This window comes from Apus apus, chromosome 2, assembly GCF_020740795.1.
Source record: "Apus apus isolate bApuApu2 chromosome 2, bApuApu2.pri.cur, whole genome shotgun sequence".
NCBI lineage: Eukaryota > Metazoa > Chordata > Aves > Apodiformes > Apodidae > Apus > Apus apus.
The window spans coordinates 39,595,560-39,617,314 of NC_067283.1; the positions used below are offsets into that span (position 1 = coordinate 39,595,560).

General features: G+C 40.5%; 1 protein-coding gene across 12 annotated transcripts in view; it reads right to left on the bottom strand.

Moving 5' to 3' along the window:
- Nucleotides 1-346: 346 nt before the first annotated feature.
- Nucleotides 347-21,755, bottom strand: part of THRB (thyroid hormone receptor beta) — a 172,680-nt gene continuing 151,271 nt past the window's right edge. For all 12 annotated transcript variants that reach the window (XM_051610036.1, XM_051610033.1, XM_051610038.1 and 9 more), the window contains 6 exons: nucleotides 21,452-21,552; nucleotides 17,460-17,607; nucleotides 15,466-15,671; nucleotides 12,156-12,302; nucleotides 7,450-7,708; nucleotides 347-5,990 (listed from right to left, as the gene is read on the bottom strand). In XM_051610036.1, coding sequence (XP_051465996.1) covers nucleotides 5,749-5,990; nucleotides 7,450-7,708; nucleotides 12,156-12,302; nucleotides 15,466-15,671; nucleotides 17,460-17,607; nucleotides 21,452-21,552 — 1,103 coding nt within the window. In that variant the 3' untranslated portion in view covers nucleotides 347-5,748. The remainder of the gene's footprint in view (nucleotides 5,991-7,449; nucleotides 7,709-12,155; nucleotides 12,303-15,465; nucleotides 15,672-17,459; nucleotides 17,608-21,451; nucleotides 21,553-21,755) is intronic.

Here is a 21,755-nt window from a genome sequence, read left to right on the forward strand (position 1 = left end):
CACCATTTCCATCTAGACTGGGAATGGAGAAGGAAAGAAAGGGCGTTCCCTTAAAAAATTTAATTGAGTAGAGACATAAATCTAGAGTCAGTTCACTGGAGTAAATTAAGTTTGGCTGATGTGAACATCAAGGAAGTGAAACCTTTTGACTGGGTGCCCAAGGGAGGAGAGTAGAGAAGATAAGAGGCAGGTGATGAAAGGGATGCAGGAGGTTAGAAACGTGAACAGGTTAGAGCCGAAACAACATTGTGCTCTGCGTCCTCCTTTTCCCATTCCAACAGCTTGGAAGTGTGTGACAGAGCTGATGAAAGAGCCTGCAACAAAGAGAAGGAGACACCAAGACCAATTTTCAGTTATAAGCTTTTTCTTTTTTAGAATTCAAGCTTACACAGTTATCTATGCCCACTATATTCATAATTACATTTTAATATCTGCATACAAAAGCTATGTAAAAATTATTTTCTTCCCCCAAATATACAAATTTTCTCTTTAGAGTTTAAAACATTTGTGATCACAGATTTTTTTTTTTTTTAATATATTTTAGGCTGAAAAAATATTACCAATCTAGCATAACTCTTAACACTGTTTGCAAAAAAATACATCATCCAAAGTACTTTGTTTTGTATCGCATGGTGTAATGTTTGCCTTACCCTCAGGGCATGAAACTGATATAAAAAAATTAAACAAATAAGCAAAACCCACAGACCTCACAGACAAAGTAAGAAGTCCTCCCAACCAACTTCATAAAAACAAATAAAAAACCCAAACCACCCTTCTCTTCAAAAAAAGTACGAATGAGTAATTCGATGTATTTATGAGCAAACTAAAAAATGAAGAGTGCTAAGGAAGGAGGAAAAGAGAAAAAGAAATTACAGTATGTCAGCTAGTTCATGCCCTGATACTATCTTTACCAACATTAAATGTGTAATTAAATAAAGTGTCTTTTAATGTTTTACATTGTGCTCAGTAATTCACACAAATTTAATCTACACCCGGGTGCTGATGTAGATTTACATTTGATTGTCTTGTGCATAAACAAGGTTAGCTTTTAAAGAAGGTAAAACTGTGCAATGGACAGTCACAAACATCTTATTACCTGCACAATATTGCTTTTTGAAGGCGACATCAGTCAATGTGGATACACACAAATAATGCATACTCTGCATTTGCTAACATCTATATGACACACTAAAACTTTGTGATAAGGCCAAACCTTTTTTTTTGTTTGTTTTTAATTTTAAAGCAAAAATATACCATAGTAAAAAAAAAATGTGCTCACACCGTTTTGAGTCTTTAAGTGGAAAATAAATCTCTATCACACTAGAATAAAATTCTCTCTATAAAATTTAAATACGGATCACTTCATTGCTATATCAAAAGGAAACATCTGGCAATCATTTGCAGATGATCACAACAACAAGACACATTAAGAGGTCCTGTCGCCTCTTCCTTTGTGAAAAGATAAATGTCGAACACTTTCAATTGCTCTCACCGTGAGAGGAATACACTCCTTGGTTGTGGATTTTTATTCTGTCACTGAAAAAGGTTTAGCCTTAGGAATGCTGGCTACATTTCAAAACCGTAAGACTGAGTTTTATAATTTATGATTCATGCAGCAAAAAGTCAATATGACACATACAGGTTAGAGTTCCATAGCATAAAAATACATCACTAGCAATGACATGCTCCGCTTGCGATCAACAGCCCTGTCTTGGCAGATTTCTGATAGAAATGGTCTCTCTGGACAGTTTTTTCCTCTTTCTGATGCCTGCCTCTGAAGAAGCAAGCAGTCTGCTCCAAGGATGATTTTGGACCTTGGAGGTCTAACTCTAACATCTACATTTTGGCAGAATGTAAACAGAAATCATTATCACACACTATATATGTCATTATAAATATCATAACTTAACTGAGATTACACATGAAATTAATATCTAAATGCACATGTTACTCAGGGCAAAACCATGAACGATGACAAGCAGGCTTGGCAGGAAGAATCTTCTATGCAAGACCCACAAAAAGACCACAAAGCAAACATGAGAGTTACATGGCACCATCAGAAACAAGACTTTGGACTGCACTGGGAAGTGCACATTTGTTATTTCACTCAAAAGGCCAGTTCTACAAAGGGTGCTGACTGCAGTGCTGATGTCTGCCACTCAGATGGTCAACCCAGTGGCTCAACCCCACAATAGCTTGAGACCACTGATACTTCAAAGCAACTATGTCTTTGCAGGACTTAGGCCAGTATCCACTGGTAAGAGACTGCAAGGACATCTCCATGAGTTCCAGTTTTGCTCTCTTGATCATATAACCCAGGAGTCGTACTCAGGGAGTCAATGACATCACACACAGTAAGACTGGTCGGAGATCAGAGGCTATTAGATGTCAGTACATCAAATGTGTCAAACTAAGAGCATAGTCTTAGTTTTCAATTGAGGAATACTACAAATCCCCCTCTGTTAATCGGTGCCAGATTCCAACTTACCTAAAAAGCTAGAAAAGTATGTTGACATATGTCACTTCTGCTTAAAGCACTGCTGAACCTGTCAGAGTTGGTTGCCTGATTTTAGGCACTTCAGTCCATTTGCAATCGCCTAAGGAAGGAAGCCTGATTCTGCTGAACCCCTATTAACTGCAACTCCAAACTGCATCAGCATCTTGGGAAGTCAGGCCATCAGCTTGGATGCCTAAATGCAGCCTAAATTCAGACATCCATTTATGTGATGGCTTTCAAAACTTTGTAACTTGCCACCGGAGACCTTGGGGACAAATTGCTGTATGAGCAATGATTTTTACAGCAGCCAGTGTGCGAAGTGTTAATTCTCAAACTGCACTGTCTCAAACTGCAGTTCTGTCCACAGCATTTCAAGTTCTTTCATCTCTTGCTGCTTCCCCAAGTCAATCCAGTAACTCTCATATTTTTTTCTGACCTCGAACCTTTATCTGTTTTTGATTAATGCAGTCCTGACAATCCCAAATGTTCAAAAGACAGTTGTGAGGGCCCCAGCAGTCATGAGCTAAGTCACCGTTGGGTAGTGACTTCCCACCTAAATAATGAAGATTTAGGCTACTGGTTTTCTTTCTAGCCCAAAGGATAGGAACTGTTGACCTTAATGACAAACCGAACAGCAGCAGCACAACTCCAGGAACTAAAGCTCTGAAAAATACATGAAGCATCACGAACCTTGCAGTGAGAGCACTGTGATTACTACTAGGAGAAATGTGAATGTTTTTGCCCCTGGGTCTCACCTGCAGCACAGTGAAAAGCTTGAACACTAACTCACACTTAGGAGCCAGGTGAGATACTGGGACTGGCTTTAGGAGGAAATCCATGCTCAGATCTGTAGTAGAATAGAACTCCAAATACATGCACATCTCTCTTTGCAAGTCACTGTGGGTATAGATGCACGTAATGGATTATCTGTTTTTTTGCTTTGCCTATAGGCTAACAGTTTCCTATCAAGTCACTGCTGAACCAGGTATCTAGCACTCTTTACTGACTGTGGATGTTCCTCATCTGAGATACTGCATGAGTACATGTGAGTTCATCGCATAGTCTGGCTTTGGGAATCACATTCCCAAAAGCTAGAAAGTTTCTAACTCCTTGTCTCCAAGACATAGTGCTCTACACACAATTTGGATAGAGACTGATGTTGTTAATACATATGCTTTGAGTTGGAGCAAACAGAGCCCACAACAGAGGTTCTTAAACTTCAGCTAACATTTAAGAACAGATTTCCAATGGTCTGCGTTCCTTGCAACCTGCAAAAAAAACCCCTAAACACCCCACTGTGTTTTATATACTCACAAAATTGTGTGTACAAACCCCTAAGTGGTAACATCAGTGCTCAGAACTCATCGCAGGTGCATCAAAGAATAAGGAGAACACGATTCCACATCCCTGACAACATAGCCAATAGCACTCCAAATATTTTATCAGTAATGTAGGGAAAAGAGGGGTGGAAAGAATTTAACCCCTGACACACCCATGCTGTGCTCCACCTACAAGGTAAGTTTTCCTGAGTGTCATGTTTTCATGAGGGAATAAACACATAACATATGGGTTTAGTTACAGGACATGAGCTTTGAAAGTCAACACATCCAATCTAACAATGCCCACTGACTTACCAAGCAAATATATCAATAAATAGCAGAGAAAGAAACTGGTAAAAATGAATGCAAAACACGAAAGAATGTGGGGTATAAGGAAGTGCGAAAGACTCGAAGTCTCTGGTTCCCAGGAAGAACAGAAGGATGCTTTTGATGTATCATACAAATTCAGAGAATGGTTTAATACAAGTTTATAAAACCCAAGGACAACACTCTTGAATGGAGATGGATGACAGAGAGGAACCTCTACCTATAATGCCCTCATCACCGATCTCCAAACATTCTAGGACTGTGAGTACTGGCTTGCAGATTTCAGCAGCAGGACATCCTGTCACTGCTCAGTTGGGTTCCTGATAGTGCAGTTAGTGGAAATAAATTAAAGGAATCAAGAGAGTATCTAGCCAAATGAAACACATACAGACACCAAGGAGAGAGAGCCTAACTGATCACACATAAACGCACACGCACACAGGAGAAGGTGAGAGAGAGAAGGAGAGAAAGAGAAGATAAAATATGGAAATATGTTTAAGACATCTGCTGAAGATTTGTAATTATATATATATATAAAATTATATATCTACGTGCATATAAACTTTATATATATATATATATATATATATAAAAAACAAAAGATTACTGCCAAGCAACGCTATTTGTACTACTGGGATAAAGCTGTACAGTCTTGAGTGTCATTAATAACACAGTTGGTTTCTGTCCCATCTGAAGGTCACCCTGTATGTTTCATTCTCCTTATCCTCACTCTGTAAGCATTCACATCTCGAGGAATGCCTGCTATCCTGAGAGCCTTCTCCTTCAGAGTGCCGAGTTTTGCACACACCTCAGAAAAAGCAGACTTCACCACTTTCAGGAAAAGCACCTTAAAGGCTCAAAATCCTCTCCTTATTCTAAAAGACCTTCCAGTGAAGTTACCTGGAGTTCCAATGCAGTAAGGCCTGAAGGCTCTTACTTTCTTATACACATGGAAAAAATCCAAAAGAGTCCGTCTCTTCTAACACTCTGCATTATTACTTGATTTATGGGGCACAGTTAAACTTAATCTGCTGGAACAATCCTCAGATAATGATGGGATGGTGCGGATGATGAAGATCCTAGGTCATAATGGTGATTTTTACAGTAGAAACAACCATGAAAACTAGAATTTCATCTCACAAAATGGTCACTTATGCCCTGCAAAATGAGGTAATACCAGACAGAATTGCCAGGGTCACATTAACAATAGCCTTTTAAACTTGGAGGCCAATTTATTTTCTGCCACTTCAATTTCTCACTCATATTTTCCAAGCAATGATGTGTGTGAGCTGGTGACGACGCAAGTGCTGGTGAATGAGACTGGTCTGTTTGTATTTTCACTGCTAAGCTGTCAAAGCATTCACATCAAAGGACTGAAGAACAAATTGCAATAGTCACAAGTACCCGCATTAAAGGGATGTCTTCATCCATGTGTATACAACTGCCCCCCAGCAACCCCAAACGAAAACCTGAACAAAAACCCAACCCCACCTCAAGAAACAGAAGAGAACGAAAGAAGAACAAACAGAGGTGAGAAGAGCTGGGCCACGGGATGAAATGACAGCCAGTAGTGCGACAGGGGGGTGGAGAACTGCTCCAGTTTCTTTAATCCTCAAACACTTCCAGGAACAATGGAGGGAAGAGTTCTGTGGGGCACTCCACCTTCATGTGCAGGAAGCGGCTGGCATGGCAGGCTCCGATCATTCGCAGGTCTGTCACTTTCATCAGCAGTTTTGGCCAAAAGTGTGCAACGTGGTGTTTTCTGTAATTAATGTAATGTTCGAATGCCAGGAGGAAACCCTCCTGGCACTTTTCTATCCTCTCAACGCAAACAAGGCCTGGGCGATCTGCGGGTATAAAGAAGCAGAATCATTGTTATTACTCCTTTATCTCAATGAATTCCTAATCATAAATCAGGAAAAATAGGAGAATTCTGTTGTTAGGAAAGAAAGGTGGGAGAACAAGGGACACTTGGCTCTGCCACAAACAACTTTTTTCACGCTGGGCACCTCACTTATCAGTACTACCCCTGTTAAAACAAGGAGATAATATTTTCTTCATCCTTTGCCTGCTTTGCCCATTTAGAGTACAGCTGTCAGGGAAATGTTTCCTTGCAGTGACTAGAGCAACAGACAAGTCAATCTCTATCTTTTCTACCTGTATCTGTACTGCAAATCAACCAATAAAGAGCTAAAAAAAAATAAAATCCTTATCAGACACCTAAATTTCAGTTCTTTCCCATCTGTTTCTCTGCAGTCTAACCAATGCTTTGATCAAGCCTTGATCCATAGGTGAGCTGCAAAGGAAACTGTTATAGGGCACCAAAGAACAAGAAAGGCTGAAAGTTTGGCTGATTGTCTCAACTGGCACACAGATGGGCACTGGAAAAACTCCTTTCACAAGTCACTCTTCAGGAGACACTTCTGGGAAAGCAGGTCCTCTGAACTATCTCCAGAACTTCCTGCTCATGTATCACTGTGTAGGGAACTAAAAATAAATAAAAATGTTTTGACTGGGAAGGTCAAGTGCTGTTGTGATTAATGTGGAAATCTTTCTGTCCCAGACACAGTTAATGCTTCTAAATCACTGTCTGTGTATTGTTATTTAGTGCCCAATGTTCAAAGTGGCCTTAAAACAAAACCTCGCCAAATCTGCCACTACCCAAGAATGGAATTTCCTCTTTGGGCTGGCAGAGTCAATAGAAGCATATTTGAAAACATACTTGATCTAAGAGGGGAAAAAAACTCTTTGGAAAAATGGTCTGTGTTGCTTCTGTATCACACCACCAAGAGACCAGTTGCAATTGGTCCCCGTGTGGGGAAACAGCACAGCTCTCAAATGCCCTCTAGCAAGCAGTGGTGCTATTAAGTAGGCAAACAAGAAAGCATGCACAACTCATGGAAACATGTATGACCCGTACTTCCAGCCCAGTGCATAGCAGTGCCTGGAGGAAGATGGTATTGTAAGGACAACCATTGCTAAAATATCAGTTTTTCATTCAAGGCAAACTGGCTCAGCACCAGATCTGCTTTCTTTCTGATGATCATCCCTGCCTCCTCCCTAAGAACTAAACTGAGCAAGGTGTGCTACCAAAGCCACTTTTATGCCCACCTCTCTGAATACCCTGGTTTTTTTCCCAAGTGCTCACTGAAGTATTTCTAAGCTGCACAGGGATTTGGAAAGAATTTCTTCTACATTAGTCAGCACTGCAAGACCTAACATACCCTATTTCTTTTAAAAACAGGCTTGTGACAAAGACTAAAGAGTTGCAAAATGGTCGAGGTCCCAATATATTTCTATTCTCACCTGATGACATAAGCAGAACAGCCTGAAGAAGGGCAACCTCAGTATCATCCAGGTTGAATGAAGAAAGAGACATGCCCAGGTCAAAAATGGCATCAGACACTACGCCAAGACCCCCGTTTTTCAGCTGGCCCCTTGTCACGGCCATCTCCCCATTTAGTGTTAAAGTCTCACTCTCGGGGTCATAGCGAACTGCTGCTCGGAGGGACATTATCTCCATACAGCAGCCTTTCAGAAGGATGATCTGGTCTTCACATGGCAGCTGCAGAAATTAGAAACAGTAAAGAGTTTTTCAAACTGCGTTAGTTTTACAACTACAATAAATCCATGAACACAAAGTTGCCATTCACACCCCAGGACACTACCTAGTATAGTGCAGCTACTTTCCAAACATGCTGCTGACCAACTAGTTCCAGTGCACAGCAGAAACCTCCAAGACTCACATTCCTGCTTCCAGAAATGGCCGGCACGTTACCATCCCAACACACCCTTAGGAAATTTAGTGACAACACAGCTCTAGGGAAGTGGTCCTGGGCAAGATCCTCAAAGCCAACCAAGCTGGTTCAGATGCTGAGGTGAAGTGACTCAACTTGCAGAAAAGCTGCTCTCCATGGGACCACTCAGTTTGCGGTAGCGTTATAAAATTAAGTCAAATAAACCTGAAGAACATAGCTTTTTACTTTATAGAACATTTCACCAAGTGCGAAGGGTAAAGCAGACCTGTCGGTTACCAGGTTGGTGGTAATGTATAATACTGGTTTTGTCTCAGATCGGTGTGGATGTAACTGGGATGGCTGAAGTGGTCACTGTTCTCAGCTGTTTACCCTGCTCTCTTCTACTTCTGAGGTCCCTCAGTTTTCAACTTAGCTTAACAGAAGTGGGGCTGGTACAGACCTCAGCTGTCCTAGTTAAACTAACTGCTAGCCATGCTTCTTTCCTGGCTGACCAGTGGAAAAGAAAGACATTTGGGAGGATCTGCAAGAGTGCTGCTTTTTAAATAACAGGCATGAATAGATTTTTGTACCTAGAAGAGATATCTCAGTCAGTGGGGCAGGTACTCCTAATTCTCATGGTTCATTTAAACAACAGAGAACTTATTAAGCTCTATTTAACCTGTAAGGCTGATCTCCCTGGACTTCCTACATTATCACTGGATAGACAAAAACATCTATCGTACAGCTCCAGTGTTTTTACACTGGGCATAAGTCATGATCTTTGGGGCATGTGGCTAGACTTGTATTTTCTACACCATTAAAAAAGGTAAGCTGTCCAAATTGGTGGAGGTAGGTTCTGTATTTATAAAGTGTCACCAGGATGCTGACACAGTAGGAGAATGTGTTCTGCAAAGCATGCCTTTATGTTTTCTTAAGGAAATCAATGATAGCAAAACCCACCAAGACTGTTTTGAGATCAATACAAAACAAACAGCAATGGGTGATGTACACAAAAAAGCAACTAATTTTTACTTGGATTGAATGGAGGCAAAACTCCATCCATTTCTGATTCATATGCAGTTACTATATTTACCTGATTTGCAGTTCAATATGAAAAAAAACCAAACCCACCAACTATAGGTTTATGTGACAACTGTGTACTCACAAAGCAAACACACTGATTTGGTGTAAAATCAAAGTGGAAAGTAGTTGCCTGTTAGAGAAGAGTTTTAAGCGCAAAGCCAGGCCCAGTCAGAGAAAGGAATTGAATCATGCGGCTGCTCTTCCAGCAATGCCAACTGCAGGTGTGAAGTGTTTGATATACAAGAAAAAAGACTCATCCTGTTCAGGGCAAATCACTTTCTCTGCAGATCACGCTCAGCTCAGCAGCAGCATGGGGAGGGCTGCACAGGCACAGTGGCAGTGTTTCTACCTAATGACAATGCTGCTGTTTGGCTGCTGAGACTGAAGTAGGGAAAGAAACAGATTAAGAAATAAAAATTTAAAAACAGATTAAAAAAAAGACATGTGAGAGCAGCCATGAAGGAATATTGAATAGGCAACTTCAGACAAAAAAGTGACATGAAAGAAAGGGAGAAGAAAAGAAACTAAGAATAAAAGACTAAGGAGAAGAAAGAACGGTGGAAAAGAAACAGACAGATAACAGTAGGGAATATATTTCATGATACTTCAGTTCTTTTATTAGTGAGCCATTAACCAATGAGAATTCATCTTCCTAACTTCTTTATGGTACTGAGGATCTGACTATGCCCAACCTTCATCTGCTTTCCTAATTCTGAAGGACACACGAGACATCTGTTTCATGGGTGCCAAGCCTTAGGTCTTATCTGCCAGTAGCAGCAGTTACCAAAGACAGGGCTTAACTGTTAGTTCTGCTCCCAACTATCAAGGTTTCATTGCTACCTACGGTGTTCACTTTAGTGTTGCTACCAGAGCACCTTCCAGGAGTGGGGTCAACAAATATGACTGATGATCTGCTACATGTTGTCCTTTCCTTCCCTCTCTGCAGGGAGAAAAAGCAACAGGTGGGAACCCGAGGTGCTCACCTCTGCAGGACATACTGGCAGCCAGCAAATGTGTAATGCAGCCCCATGGAATTGAGCTGAGCTGAGCTAGCTAGAAGGGTATTTACACAGCTTCACCCAGTGTGGAGCCACTGATGCCTGTGACAATTAAACTCACATCAAACTGATTAAATGCTCCTCAATTTTCTTCTTCTAAGCAGAAGGAAATGCAAGAAGGAAACAACAGCACAAATTCTGAGAAGTAAATGAAGTTTTCCTTAAATTACTCTGGGATTAGATTCTTGCTTTGAGGCATGGGCCAACGGATGCACACAAACTAAGCTAGGCACTCAGTGCTCAGGAAAAAGGAAAAAGTATATGAATATACTGATATGTTCCTTGCCACACCCCTCCTTCATGGAGATTTACTACACTCTTAGCCCAAACCTCTATGGAAATTAAGTACTGAGATAACATTTAAGTGCTCTGCAGGTCCTATCAGAGAAAGGAGGAGTTTGCCTCGTAAACAAATACACAGCCCACTCAGTGTTGTTACTAAGAAAAAGATACGGGTTAAAAACTGTAACTGAAATAAAGTTCAAACAACAGTGCCCCGTCAAAAAGGAAGAAACAATTGTAATTTTCCTTATGCTACAGCAGAAGACACATGATGGTTCAGAGAAGAACAACTGTCCTATTACTCTGTGTTCACAAGGAGTTGCCCCTCACTGTGCCATCAGACCTTGCTGTATATGGGTGTCTGATTCACACAGTGGCTCAGCTGTAAACAAAGCCTGTCCTAGCTCAGCTGCATAACCTACAGAGGTCATGCCAATGACATCCTGACTTCTTCATGCATGCCTCCTGCCTGGCTCTGACACAAGTGGGCCCACGGTAGCCAGGAGGGGTAGGAGATGTCAGATGGGCACTACAGTGTGTGACTGGCAGAGCTTTCTAAATTAAATAGACTACCTTGGTATGTCACTGCAACTTCCCACCAACAAACGCCAAACCAGAGGAGACAGATTCCCTCAGACACTGAATGCTGCAGGGGCCTCTTGATCTATGGACACATTCCTTGTATTTGAAAATCTTCATACTTGGCCACTATTTCATGCCTTATTGGCTGATGGAGCCAAGGCGGAGGTTAGCCAGGGAGAGCTGCTTACACTATGCCAGCTATTGAATTTTACCTCTTCTTGCTCTTTAGGTGCCAGAGGACATAAGTAGCTCTCCTTGGCTGACCTTAAAGAAAAGCTGCCACTCACAGGAGAGTAAAATGTTGTGGCTGCCTTGAACTTCCTTCCTGAGTGAGGTTTAGCTATTAGGAGAAAACACTTTTCTCAAGGTAAGGATCTCAATGAATGCTTTGACCATGGTCACTCCCATTTTGTCATTCACTGTCATTCACTTGGTATTTCACTGGCAGAGTCAAGTGTTGCTCTGCAGTGTGGGCAAGCAGGCAGGCATTCTTCTATGTAAAAATTCTCATGGTTGTGGATCTAAAGGGACTCACAAGACTAAAAATTATCAAGATTATTAAGACTGAAATATGTCAGGCTGCAGTTTTGATAACATTTTTTAAGTTAGGAAAAAAATATCATCAGCCATTGCATATGGTCTTTCAATAAAAATGATGCCTCGGTGTAAATGAGATCAGCCTAGGCCTCTATATTCCTAATGTGCAACCAAGTTGATTTCAGTCCATTTACCATACATTTTTACACGTATCTCCCCAAATGACAATCCATTATGTCTACAGACTCTTTTACGCACAACCTCCCCGTTCATGAAAAGCATGCCTAGGGAATACAATGAAGTAAATACCATTCCTGCTTAGGGATGCTTTCCTGAATTTGAAGAATTTGTTACTGTGCAGACCTAATTCCATAATACCATACCTGCCAAGGAACTAGAAAGCAGATGGAACTGTGAGCTGGAAGATCTGATTAAACATATCAAAGATGCTCCTAGACAGCGTCATTTTGCTCATTTGCTTTGTTCAAGGTCACTTCCAAAGACACTTTCAAGTCCCTAATGAGCCATGATGACTGCTAGATGAACAAAATCAGGATTTCAGTAATCACAAGAAAACTCATGAAAGTCCAGATGATTCTAGTCCCATCTATTTTGAGTCTCTCTAGTTTTGCAGATCTTAAACATAGTGAATTTTTTAGTTCTATGCCAGGAGTATTTTGAATAGTTTTTAAAAATAGGCATATAAATCAGGATTGCAAGGAAGTTTTCTTACCTCACAAAACATAGGCAACTTTTTGGCAAAATCCACCACTCTTGTAATCGCTGGTGTGATAATTTTTGTAAACTGGCTGAAGGCTTCTAAATCCACTTTCCCACCTTCTGGGGCATTAACTATTGGTGCCTGCCCAATATCTTCTGGCTAAGGATATAAACAAAGATATTTAAAGGAACAATCTATCTTACAACAAGTATTTTATACTCTAAAAATCCTACCTGGCAATGGAAGATATGCTAAAATAAAAAACAACACTATGCACTTTTTAAGTAATGCCCATTATGCCACAAAATGTGAATTTGTTTGTAAGCCATGTGTGAAAGAGGTGACTGCACAGAAATATAGGTAACTGGCAGCCCGCTACCCATCCTGTGTGGGCAGCTGCATTTTTATGCACATGCCATTTCCTCCTTGTGCCTGTATCTGAATATTTGTGGATGTAGCGTGTGCAACTGTTGTTGAAAAATATAGGCATGTTCTTGTTCCTTACAGGTGCTAAGAACCCCAAAGTTTCTCTAAAAGTGAAGGAAGCTGAGGTGACTTGTTACCCCAAGAAGATGCCAAGAGCTTTGCAGAACTGGGCTCTTCTACCTAATCAAAGTGCTAAAACCCTTGCCAGAACAGACTGCTTGGTGTCACAGAGCTCCAGCCAACTGCCAAAGCCTATTTCCAACACTAGGCTAAAACAACTGATAACTAAGAACAGGCTAACACAAAGCTAGTCTGGATGAAGTGACTAGAATTTGAACTAGCCTGGGTTTCAAGCAAAATCTGCGATGAATCACTGAATCATAAAATCATAGAATGGTTAAGGTTGGAAGCGACCTTAAAGATCATCAGGTTCCAACTTCCTGCCATGGGCAGGGACACCTCACACTAGACCAGGCTGCACAAAGCCTCATCCAACCTGGCCTTAAACACCTCTTTTTATTCCAACTGCATTTCAACTTGTTAATCTGATTTTATGACAGTTTGTCAGTATTATTGCTGATTTTAAAAACACACATATCAAAGCTGTTCTGTTTGCTAAGTGTGGCTTTGTGGTTGTAAAAGACCTGCCAACCATCATGCAGAGGTTCCATTTTGTTCACATTAGAGAGTCAAAAACTGGATACGATCCAGAGAAGAAGGCCTTTAAGACTGATGGACTTAATGACATTTACATAAGGTCACTTAAACAGGGGAGGTGCTGAAAGTGCTGTAATAAAAACTTGCGCTCGGCAGTTTTTAAAGCAACACATCATAAAAGATCCTTCCACAGCTCTGTCACCAATCTGAATACAAATCTAACTTCCTTCAAGAAAAAAACTCAGTAATGCGTTAATGAAGCGAGCACCAATTGTAAGAGAACAATGAAGAGGACTGGGCTCAATTATCTAATGGTTCCTACTAAAAAACTCAAATAATCCTAGCCCTAGGCTCCCTCCCTCCCCGAATCTTGGGAAACTAAACCACATTGTCTGTGTGCTCATGATAAACAAGCTTCATCACTTCCAAGCAAGGAGACCAAATGCTTATAGCCATGCATAACATTGTTAGGAGAAAGAGAGGACACAGCATTTTCTTGGGAAAGCCAAAAGAAGTTGGCATCACTAGCTAAAGCTACCACACTCCAGAATGGTGTGCAACTGGAGAGCCCTTGTCACCTAACTCACTTTACTAGGAAAAGAAATCCACACCTCAAAGGAGCTCCTGTTGTTGAAGAACCAGCCTCAGCTGCCTAAGGACTGACCCACAGCTCCTGAGGCATGCAGTCAGTTCCTCTTACTCTTCAACAGCTTCTGGCAGGAGCTTTCAAGGCTTTCCACCTAGGGCTGGCAGGCCACCCTGGACTTGCCCTTCTATGCTCACTGGAAAGTGTCAGTGAGCTTTCTACAGTTGCCTTGGAACCACTGGGCTTCAGCAGGTAAGCACTGCAACGTCCAGGAGGCCCTGCAGCACAGGCTGCACTGAGAGCAGCTCGGTCTGGCCTAGGAACCAGCTGTGGAAGTCACAGCTGGTTTCTGAACCATGCATTACAGCTGTCACCCCTGCCTCTGCTCCATCCCTTCCCTCTCCCAGTGCCTCATGCCCTGCCTTTGGGCATCCTTTGCTGGAGGCTGCCCCTTGCTGTGACTGTCTCCAGAGCCTCAAGTTCCTCAAAGACCACATTTTACTTGGCCCAGTTCCTACCAGCTTTCTGTCTGTGCCTTCATTCCCAGGCCAAACCTCAAGCTCCCCATGCTTTATCCCAAACCAGGTGATACTGAAAAAAAAGAACTCCTGCCTAAGTAAGCAAATGCACCACTGCAGCAGCTCCTTGGTCTGCTAGAACCAGAGCTGCAAACCTTGCTATGCAGCACCACTGGAAAGTGCTCTGCTGCTTCTTGCCAGCGATCACTGGCTGTGGTTTCCCAACTGCACATGACTACGAGGGTGCAGCCATTCATATAGAAAGTTAGACAGTGCCACTGGAATGAACAGAACATTATAAAAAGCATCAGCTGGTTTGAATATATGATTTATCTTGGCAACTTAACAGTGGGTCAAGGTTCCTGCAGTAGAATTAGGCAGCTGGAACCCAGGCCTGCAGAAAAATGAATATTCTCTATCTGATTTGGTATACACAGACTGTTAAAGACCCCTGTGTATTTCTGACATGCAGCCTATAATCTCTTTGTGCTAAGTATTTTGCATTTTGCACTTACTTCCTTTCAGAATCAATTTAGAAAAATAAAATAAATCCTTTTCTAGGGCTGAGCATCACAAATGACCATTTATTTTCTGATCCTTAGTTACAGGCTGAATATTTGTCATCTTGTAGTCTGCAATCCCAAAGCCATAGTGCATTTATCATCCTGCTTTCATTTAAATTAATTTTTATTTGCCAAATTTATTTTAATGTGTTCACTTTGGAACAAGTAAGAAAAAACACAAGTTATTAATAAAAAATACCAGTTTTTACCTAAAACTTTACATGTGTTGCATAGTAGTCCCTGATAAAGGCAACTATCCCTAAGTATAATATATTAAAAAGACTGCTACTGCTGTTCACCAGGAGTAAAATTTTTTTCTGCTTTTTCTGATTATAGCACATTAAAAGTATCCAGCTGGGTCAACCTCAGCTCAGCAACATGCTGTTTATCCCTTGAAATACATGGTCTGATCAAACACAGCTTCATCCAAGAATAAGGAAGTAGTAATTATAAAAATTATCCATTTTTCATGTATGCCAGTACACTGTCAGATAGACCCTCTTTGGGTCTGCAGTGCTGGGAAGAGAGATCAGAAGAAAGGAAGAGCAAGTGTAAAAGTCTCCAATCCTTACCAGAAATTTCCTTTTCTGCTTCCAGTGGCTTCCCTGTGCATTGGTGGCCACATGAGCTTCCGTAACAATTTTGATGAGCTCCCATTCCTCATCTGTTGGCTCTGGTTTGTGCCCAATGGTTTTCTGCAGCTCTTCCCGACGTCTCTTCTCTCGATTTTCTTCTATCAGCTTCCTCTTTGCCAACCGCTTGCTGTCATCCAACACCACTAACAGGGAAAAATATTAAAAAATGCTCTTTAAGGTTGACTGAACTTCGGTCTTTTCTATGCCTGAGGTACTAACGGATTACAAACACTGTAACCAATCAGTAAAGAAGTATTTTGCTAAGACCCAGACTTCAGATAAATAGTTCTCTTATTTCTCCCTCCAAACGTCATTTTCTCAGAAGCCTGGATTGCAAAGAGCAACTTGTCCTTCTGGTAACATGATGTATACTACCGTGGTCTTCAGTGCCTTATTACACCAATAAAACTAATACGTAAAAACTTTGTGAAGACTCAAAGTGCTCCCATAACAGACTTGGAGTAATCCATGTTGGGAAAGAAGCACTTTTATTTTCTTTACAGGAGTATGAGCACACTCCTCTGAATTATGCAGCATGTGTTCTTGTAAGCCAGCAGAAGGCAACATGGATTTAAGGAAGTAGGGGTACTTACAGGAGGCTCAACTACCTGTTCCATGACTGGCTCAGAAACATTCTGCCTTCGGCTCTTTCCACTGGCCCTACAAATTGCATCACTTTGTAGTGCTCCCCTAGAGCCCCGCTACTCCCAGTGATGCCAGACACAGGGCCCAGAGCTGCACATCTCTGACCACCTTTGCTGGAAGTTTTATCCTGTTTTCCATATAAACATGAAAAGGCTACTGCAGAGAATCACAGGGTGGTTTAAAACAGCCTGGCATGCTTCAGCAAAGGAGGACCATCCTGAGACACCACTGGTGGCAGCAGGCTGGAGCACCAACAGCCCTGCTTGCACGCTCTGTTCACACATTTTCAACTCAAAGGTGGGGGGACACCCTGCTGGAGGTGGGGGACAGCTGTCCCACCTGCCGTGCACAGTGACTGCTCATTTGGTGTGTACACGGGTGTGGTCTTGGTATTGGCACCTGCTGGTCAGAACCAGACTTGGAGGAATGTCTGGCTCTGCACAGCCACTGCCTGGTTGATGCTGATCACTGCCTGCTGCACAGGACCGGGCTGGCTGTGAACTGCTGACCCTGAGATATCCACTCCCTCCCTCTCCTGGAGGTCCAGCTGGCTAAAATAACATTGTGTCATTTCTTCTATTTCCCTTTAGACAGAAGATGTTGTTATACATTACATTACCAATGAAAAATACCGAGTTAGAATATTTTTCTGTTGTTTATTGGGCCTGTTTTCCTGCCAGTTTTTCCTGCAGAGGATTATGCTGGCAACGACCATTAACATTAATGCACAGGGGGATTTACATGAGTTCCTCCCATTTGCACTAATTGATGTTATCTGTATAAATCCCTGTGCAACGGCAGGAAAAGAAGACCCCTAAGGGTTAATCTTACAGCCATATGTTCTAATTCTTTAGAATGAGAGTTGACTTCTTTGCAGTAGATAACTTCTTCAGGGCTAAAAATAAAACAAACAACTGCAGGATGACTCATACAACGACATTCAATTTCACATCCTCCAGAATTTTCTAAACAAGATGTTTTTTTCACAATCAAAGTGTCCATCCAGATGCATTCTCCCCCCTCCTCTGAAGATTCAACATTCCTGCTCAGCCCAATAAGGCCAGGAGGAGGTGCAGTCTGGTGAAGGATAAACAAAACATTACAGCTTTACAGAAGTGGTTTGATACAATGTGCATAATTCTCTGGTATAAATTATTAAAAACAAAGAAGTGCTGGCAGTTCTGCTCTTCTTCAACAATCTTCACCAATCAACATACTTTAAGCAAACACACATATTAGAGGAAAATAAATAGATAAAAGAAAGAAAAACTGAAAAATATACTTACAATCTGTTGCCATGCCAACAAAGATACATTTTTTGAAGCGACATTCCTGGCACTGATTTCTTGTTACTTTGTCTATCACACATTTTCCTTCATATTTACAGGAATAGGTTGGATGGAGGTTTTTCTGAATGGTTCTTCTAAAAAAACCCTAAGTGCAATAAATAAATACATTAGAAAGCATTAGCATTGTGCAGTTTTTTCAGACAGGGAGCCACTTTGGTTTATTAGGAATGTAACCTAAGTAGGCAAGATAACATAATTCCATGACACTCTCAAAAAGGAAAAGAAAAAAAGAGTTTTATAGTATATGGCATTTCTTTTCTGAGTTTCATGAAACATTTCCTCCCTAAAAATTAAAAACATATAGACATCTTAGGGAAGTAAAGGTATATGTAAGGATGTCTTGAGGGACAAATACTGTCCACATGTCTTCTTGAAGTCTTACGTTTCTCTGCATTATTTTTTATTTGAACTAGAGAGTTTATTTTGAGCCCTTTTCTAAATTTCATATTAATTTCAAGGAATATTAAGAAGCAAATGCATACTTTTAACTCAAGAGCAGTCTCTGCAAATGGTACGACCAGTGCTGTGTATGTGCTACTAAAGGATTAAGAACAAACAGTTCTACTCCTTTCTTTTCATCAAAGCCTAATAACCAACCAACCAAATCTGGGCAAGATAAAGAATTTTGCAAGCGCAATTTACACAATCTTTGAGTTTGGGTCTGAACAGTGGACCCATACTATTAAAACTGTCTGTTTTTCTGAGAAGAGGATTTATTTTGTATTAACCACAGACCTCAGTATTCCACACAAACATCACCAATAAAGATCCCTCCCTCCCCTCCTTAGTATAGATCTGTATTTACAATTGCAACATGGAAACGAAGTCAGAACCTGAGCTCATGCAAACTAGTGTAGCTCCACTGAATTCACTGATTTTTATACTCCATAGCCTTACGTAAAGAAATGAGACACAACTCCTAACATTATGGATCTAATCCTAGTACTAATTCCACCATAACTTATCTAATTGACTTCCACAAGAGATGGATAAACTTCCCAGGACAAGAAGGTATAGACTAGATAGGCTGTAAAGCAAGAAACTTAAAGACTTCTCTTCAATTTCAAGTTTCATTGCTGTTTTAGACTGCCTACATTCAGCAATGCAGCTTGGGACCACCCTGACATAGAGAACACACTGGGACTCTGGTCCTGTTTGACTGACGCCACTGAGAATGGCTTTGGTTTCAGTAAAAACGACAAACAAAATTCAAGTGAAATTTTACCTCTTCAGCTGGGATTTTACCTACTGAATAGCCTCTTCACTTCACTAGGCAAAAGGTCTGGTTTTGATCATGATAAATAACAACCAGTAAAATCTTACAGCAGTGTGTGATTTCTTTTAACAGAGACCGTTGAACTAAGATGTATGGATTAGTCTGCATTTCAGCTTGAGCTCCTAACTCCAGTGAGGCTAATAAAGAGCCTTGTCCTCATTAATTTTATCTTACAAGATCCTGCTTTAGCTAAGGGTACAACGCTTTCTTCCTTACTAACGCTAAGGCCTGAAATCTCCATTAAACTGAGTTACATAAAGTGTGAGCCTTTGCGAGACTGGGATCTGTTAGGCTGAGCCAAAATCCAGGAAACCACAGGCAAGATGTCCTTACATGGGGTTTGGATCAGGTCTCATACTCTCATCTACCCAACAACTGGATTTGGATCCACTTTCAGTCCTCTGACAAATTCCTAGACAACAGGACCTGTCCCTTTCCTCCCCAAAGATTGAAGATGGCTCTGGACAACCAGGGACACCAGGTTTTAACTGAGGTTGACAACCAGGGTAATGTCGAGTTATAGCTAGAAATGGAAAAATCTCTGATGACTCTCAGGAAGTGGTACTCAACTTCTGTTTCCCAAACCTTGAACGGGACTTAACACAGCTCTAGCTTTACAATGGCAAGGCTCTTCACCACCTGTGTTCGGACCAGCACACTTCATCTTTGCATTTCTCAGAAACTTGCTGCAAAAAACAAGTTTGATCAGCTCTAGATATAATGTGATAAGGAAGCTGCTCTCTTTTTGTCCAAACCCTTCTTCACAGAAGTGTTATTTTCATCCATAAAAGCAAGTAAATTTTATGGTAAGGCATCCATTATTTTCTTGAATCTCTTTACTATGCACATATATAGGAACAGATGCAACACTTAATGTCTGGAGAAATGTTTCGGTGACCTCAGAACTCACTACTGGTTCATTTATGTTTAAATTCCTTACAGTTTTCAGAAATAATTTGTGAGGATGTTTTGTTCATAAAAGCTGCCAGCCCTGATTAATATTGTTACAAAGTAAGTGATTTTGAGTGGAAGTAACTAGTAAATGTCAAATTCATTGAGAATTGATTACATATAACTTTGCTGATAAATCATACAACTTGAAGAATATATGCAGATCCTCCAAAGCATGGGTTGAAATTGTCTACACAAAACCCCCCATCCTGCACAGTCAGTAAATTTGCAAGAAAAACAAATCAAAACAAAACAAAACCCTCTGTGTGTAAGTCAGAAAAATAAATCAATTACTTTTTGCAAATTGTTAGCTCAGTTCCTTGTGCACATAAGAATTATTTTAAATTGTGCATCAGCCAGAAGAACTGTATCTGAAGATAAATATTTTGTATGCTGTATCTTTAAAATAGCTGGTAGGCATAAAAAGAAATACTTCAGCTGGAGTAACAAAAATCTTAATAGGAAAGTTGGCAAGAGATAGAGCTATTCAGCTGGGAGAAAAAGCTATTTCATAAGGCCACAGTGTCTCTTGCTTCTCATTATATCTGAATTAAGTCATATTCATAAATGTTATGTATTCTTATAATCTGGTGTATAGGATGCACTTCTCAACATCACATTTTTTTTCAGATACAAATGTTTTTTCACGTGTTATGTATGTATGTGTATAAAACCATTAATAATATTACCACAAACATGCTATACATAGGATATTTAGGTCTCTGTGCGTTTCATAAATGTAATTTAAGGCAATGCTGTACAATTAGAGGAACTACTCCAACACTAGAATTACTGTGATGTGGGACTCCAAAGCCAATCCAAACACAAAATCTCAGATCCAAATATTACAGACTCTGGGGATGAACAGAATATGCCTTCTGTGGCTTAGTCTCATGACACTGGTCTAGGACATGAGTGGTCCCATTTGTTCAGAAAAACATGATGTTTTTTTTTTACTTTCTGCAGGAAATAATGGTTTTCTTACAGGATCTCAGGCTATTAAGGCAAATTTATGGCAGTGAAAACATGTAAGATATGCCTGATTGTGTTACTATTTTAAAAATTTATTTATTTACTTGCCCAAAGCAATCTCTTTTTTAATTTTGCATGTAGCTTTGGAGATGCAATTTAGGGCTGAAAGCACACTTTAATATGCTTAAGTTAAAGAGGTCAAAATATTTTTGAAATTATTTTAACTGGGTGTCAATGCTTCCCAAAGTGATGGATGTTACCGTTGTAAGAGCATGTGGAAGGGATTTTGATTTTTGTTTCTTCACAGTGATGGTGAGAGGCACTGGAACACTGTAAATGGCTACAGACTCTTCATGGCCATAGGCAGAATCTCAGCTATTGCATAAACAGCTTCACTGAAGTTGCTGGGAGTATGCTGATGTACACTGTCTGAGAGCATGGCCAAAGAAACATTAAAAAATGGAAATGTAAAAGCTAACAGTTAAACAGCTACAACAAATTCTGAATTTCTCATTTTCTTTTCAAAAGCAAACACTGCAAAACCCAACTATATTCCTTATGCATATGAAGAGCAGAGCGGCATAGCCAGATACAGCTTATCATCAGTACTGGATGTTCTTCTTCGCTTCTAATCTGTCTTTGTTTTATTTGAAGCACAGTTCAGGAAGTCTGTATAATGGAGGAGCTGGAGAGCTATTTCTGATTCCCACTTTCCCACCGTGCCATTTACCTTGCAACCTTCGCAAGTGATGCAGCGATAATGATATCCGGTGGCTTTGTCCCCACATACTACACAGAGCTCATCCTTGTCTAAGTAACTGGGTATATACCCTGAAAAGAAAAAGAGGACGTGGCATGTAAACTCAATATAAAATTACATGATACGTTCAATATAAAAATATTATATTAAAATCCACTGCAGATCTTGTCTACCAGCCCTATACTTCTGAACTTACTGAATTTCCTGAATAAAAAGCTCATACTACATTACAGACTTATTTACCCTTAGTCTATAATATCTTTTGCCTTTCAGA